At 46.7% G+C, this 4,031-nt stretch overlaps 1 protein-coding gene across 2 annotated transcripts; it reads left to right on the plus strand.

The window, feature by feature from the left end:
* The first annotated feature begins 425 nt into the window (after positions 1 to 425).
* On the plus strand, positions 426 to 2,481 carry TCEAL1 (transcription elongation factor A (SII)-like 1). Of its 2 annotated transcripts, XM_012645115.1 has the most exons (4): positions 426 to 562; positions 1,010 to 1,077; positions 1,403 to 1,851; positions 2,044 to 2,286. In XM_012645115.1, the coding sequence occupies exons 3-4, from the start codon at positions 1,435 to 1,437 to the stop codon at positions 2,056 to 2,058; spliced, it is 432 nt and encodes a 143-aa protein (XP_012500569.1). In that variant the 5' UTR covers positions 426 to 562; positions 1,010 to 1,077; positions 1,403 to 1,434; the 3' UTR covers positions 2,059 to 2,286. The 2 variants fall into 2 exon arrangements, with proteins under 2 accessions (XP_012500569.1, XP_012500565.1); XM_012645111.1 differs by having other exon boundaries at positions 1,403 to 2,481.
* Positions 2,482 to 4,031: the final 1,550 nt, after the last annotated feature.

The raw sequence follows: 4,031 nt of genomic DNA on the forward strand, positions 1-4,031 counted from the left end.
ACCAAAATAGTGATGTCAAGGAAAGATTGTCTCCCATGAAAGTGATAAGAGATGAAAAAATGCTGATAAAGCCTAAATGGACAAGATAGTTATGGATGTGGATTAAAACTCAGAGTGTTGGGATATGAGGATATGATAATGATTCATGAAGGTGAAACAGTCAAAGGTTAGTGCAGGATCTGAACTGCAGAGGAAATAAGGGGCCTTCATAGCTGAGGCAGGGGGAAAGGGGGCTGGTGGTACTAGGGGAAGCAGCAGAGGAGAAGAGGCAGTAACACCTAGACTAGATGCTGACCGTCTCTGGCAACCAGGAAAAGGGAAACATAAACAAAGAGAGGTGAGTGACAACCCGTGGTGTGTTTGGGGTCAGGAGGTATTGGCAGGCTGTCGCAGCACGGCCTCGGGTCAAAGTGGTAACTGGGGAGCTGAGCTCGGCAGTGACGCGCGGCCCTCACGTGATCAGGAGCCTATGTCTGCCCAAGTCCCTCTCGTCCTGGTCCTTTCTGCCTGCCTAGACACCGTCTCCCTGTTCCCCTTTGGTCGAGAGGGAAAGCAGAAGGAAGTAAGTTCCCTCCATCCCCTTAAATCGTTGTGAGTGTCAGCGCTGCCCAGTAACCCCTGGGATCGGATCGGGATGGCAGAGTCTAGGCCATTCCCTATGCTCCAGCCCCGCCCCCGCGCCCACATTTCGGTGCAGAAAATGGTGCTCTTGGGGGCAGGGTGGGGAGGTGAGTGGGGGCCCCCCTGGGAGGGAGGTACAGACACTTGGAAACAGTTTCTAAGTAATGCTTCGCTTCCACTTTCCACCTAAAAAGAAATGACGAGCTTTGCGGGGTGGAGAGGTGGGGGCACGAAGGACGAAGCTTGATGTGGGGTCTGAGGAGGGAGGAAAACCCAAAGAGGGCAGACGTTGGGGCAGAGGCTGGTGACCAGAAAGGAGGGGGGTGTCAGTCAGTCCGTCCCTCCTCCCCACTCCCCGCCCCCTACCCTGTCTTGCGTCTGTCTGCAGGTCTGCAGGTCACAGCGGGCGACCTCGAGGAGAGGACGACTAGGAGCACACAGCCCGGAGAGGTCCAGGTCGGGGAAGGGGTGGGCAGTGGACCGGGACTGGGGTGCGAGGGAGGACGCCGCCTGGAATGGAGTCTGCGGGCCCCACCGCCCCGCCCCTACCGCTGCGGGCGAGGCCTGCGGCAAGGCCTGCTGGGAAAATGGTGGGCTCTCGGGAAGGAGGGGGCGACCGAGAAGCGGCGGCGGCGGCCGAGAGCCGGAGAGCCTCTCGGCAAGCGCAGGTTTGAGGACCTGGAACGCAAATCGGGAAAAGGCAGGTATTGGAACCCATGGCCCGGGTGTTGGTCCAGCCGCTTAGTATTCTGACTGTACTCTGCCTTTCTTGTCTCCTAAGAATAACTGTGCTTGAAGAGGAAAATTCCCAACATGGAAAAATCATGCAAAGAAAATGAAGAACAGCCACAGAGCGCGCCAAAGACCGACGAGGAGCGGCCTCCGGAGGAGCACTCGCCCGGAAAGCAGTCTCTCGAGGAGCAGTCTTCGGAAGAGCAGTCCTCGGAGGAGGAGTTCTTTCCAGAAGAGCTCCTGCCTGAGCTGCTGCCGGAGATGCTCCTTTCAGAGGAGCGCCCTCCGCAGGAGCGCCTTTCCAGGAAGGACCTGTTTGAGCAGCGCCCTCCCATGGAGCAGCCTCCCTGTGGGGTCGGAAAACATAAGCTAGAAGAAGGAAGCTTTAAGGAGAGGCTGGCTCGTTCTCGCCCGCAATTTAGAGGGGACATACATGGCAGAAATTTAAGCAATGAGGAGATGATACAGGCAGCAGATGAGCTGGAGGAGATGAAAAGAGTAAGAAACAAATTGATGATAATGCATTGGAAGGCAAAACGGAGCCGTCCTTACCCGATTTAATTTGTTCGGCCTTTAATTCTGTTTTGCCTGCTAATATTATAGTATTGCCACCTGAACTTTCTGTTTACGTTTTCGTTTATGCGTTTTCCCATCTTCTTAATTTTAACTTTTTATATGGCTTTATTTTAGGTGTTTGGCTCGTAACTGGCATAAAATTGGGGTTTTTTCCCCCTAAAGTCTGCAAGTCTCCCTCTTTCAATCACAAGTCCCACCCATTTGCATGGAAAGATGTACATTATATGATGTGAAGTGAAAAAAAGCAATTTTCAAAGGGTATATATAGTATCCCGTTTTGTAAAACAAATACACATATATTTATATATTAATATGCAAAGAAAAAACAAAGTATATACTTAAAAGGCTTAACAGTGGCTATCTGTGTAATAGGGGATTTTAAAAAATTGTTGTTTTATCTGAGTTTCTCGTTTTTTCAAGACGAACACACTTGTGTTGTAAAAAAAACAATATAATGAAAAGATGTGAAGCAATTTTGAAAAAAACTGTCAATCATCTTATTATAAAGACAATGTGGCACTTAATAAATACTCATCAGAACTTTAAAAAAAAGAAAAGCGAATCCTATGTTTCTTCTCAATCTCTTAGGCAGAAATATAAACCCAGTATTTATTATATTTGTTTAAGGGTCCTTTTTGTCCCATTTAAATAGGAATAATATGGGCTTTACAATGCTGCTGTGGAACCAAATGAGAAAAAGATTATGTGAACTGTGTTTGGTTTTTTCCCAACTGCACATGCTGGACCCCAAACCCTATAGCTTCCCTGCAAACACAGGAGATAGTACCCAAAGGAGGTCTCACTTGTGCACACAATTCCTGTGAGATTCCAAATGAGCGTCACATTCTATTCCTGTCCTGCTATACCCTCAGATACTGCTATATCTGCAAGGTACAGCTGCCCCTTCTCCTGGGTCCTGCTCCTTCCACTGGCCCCCATTGCTGCCAAGGCGCTGGAGTTCTCAAGGGGCGAAGCCTCACTGATTGCTCTGGAGTCTGTAGGTCAAAGCTAAACTGTTACCTCCTCCAGATATATGGAGAATGCCCCTTTTCCAGCTTTCACGTTACACTTAGCCAGGTGGATGCCATCCCAGTGCTGCTCAGACCTTAAAAGAATGTCTTAAAAGAATGCTTAGCAATATAGTTCTTTCCAATTATTCCCTTAAAGTGTCCTCTGGACTCAAACATGAATCCACTGGGACCTGGGCTAGGAGACAAATTTGTGAGCCAGACACCATGCTGTGTACACAGAATTGGAACCTCTTTCCCAAATATACAGGGATAACTATGATTTTAGTTGCCTAACTTGCCTTAGGGTGAGTTCTATCTCAGGGGCTTCTGGCAGGCTTGCCTTACCAGTTCAGCTGACTTGTTCAACTTGCATAAATTAAAAAGGAAAATAAAGCTTAGGCTCAAACTAGGACATTCCCCTTCTATACCACTCCATATTAGCAAGAAACATGCAAAAGTACTTTGTATGACATTGAAGTACTATATATGTACATGAATATATATATCAGATATGATTTCTCTATTAAATTACCTTTATACATTCTAAGATTTTGTTTTATTGATCCTGTTAATGCTAGAAATACACATAGTGGTTAATGAACATTAAAAATTATGACCCAGTCAGCCTGAGCAAGAGCAAGACCCCATCTCTACAAAAAATAGAAAAATTAGCTGGGTGTGGTGGCTCATGCCTCTAGTCCCAGCTACTTGGGAGGCTGAGGCAGGAGGATCACTTGAGCCCAGCAGTTTGAGGTTGCTGTGAGCTATGATGACGCCACTGTACTCTATCCTGGGCATCAGAGAGAGACCCTGTCTCCAAAAAAAAGCCCACTTATGATCCAATTATGAACTCAGAGTTTCTGTTTGATTGACTATGTAAACTTCAGTAAATGTGTTTACTTCTCTGGAACTATGGCTTGCAATTCCAAAAGGAATACAGTGGGGGAGAGATTGTTTCCTCAAATTCAACATTAAAATTATTTAAATATTTTATATATCAGTGTTTCTCTCATAAAAAATCCAGAAACCTGGGCTTTACCCCAGACCCATTAAATCTGCTTTTCTGTAAATTAGCACACTAAATTTGGAGAG

This window comes from Propithecus coquereli, unplaced genomic scaffold, assembly GCF_000956105.1.
Source record: "Propithecus coquereli isolate 6110/MARCELLA unplaced genomic scaffold, Pcoq_1.0 Scaffold104, whole genome shotgun sequence".
Classification (NCBI taxonomy): Eukaryota; Metazoa; Chordata; class Mammalia; order Primates; family Indriidae; genus Propithecus; species Propithecus coquereli.

What these genes read in the sequence shown, in the direction of transcription:
- TCEAL1 (XM_012645111.1), top strand. Translation starts at nt 1,435, where the DNA reads ATGGAAAAATCATGCAAAGAAAATGAAGAACAGCCACAGAGCGCGCCA.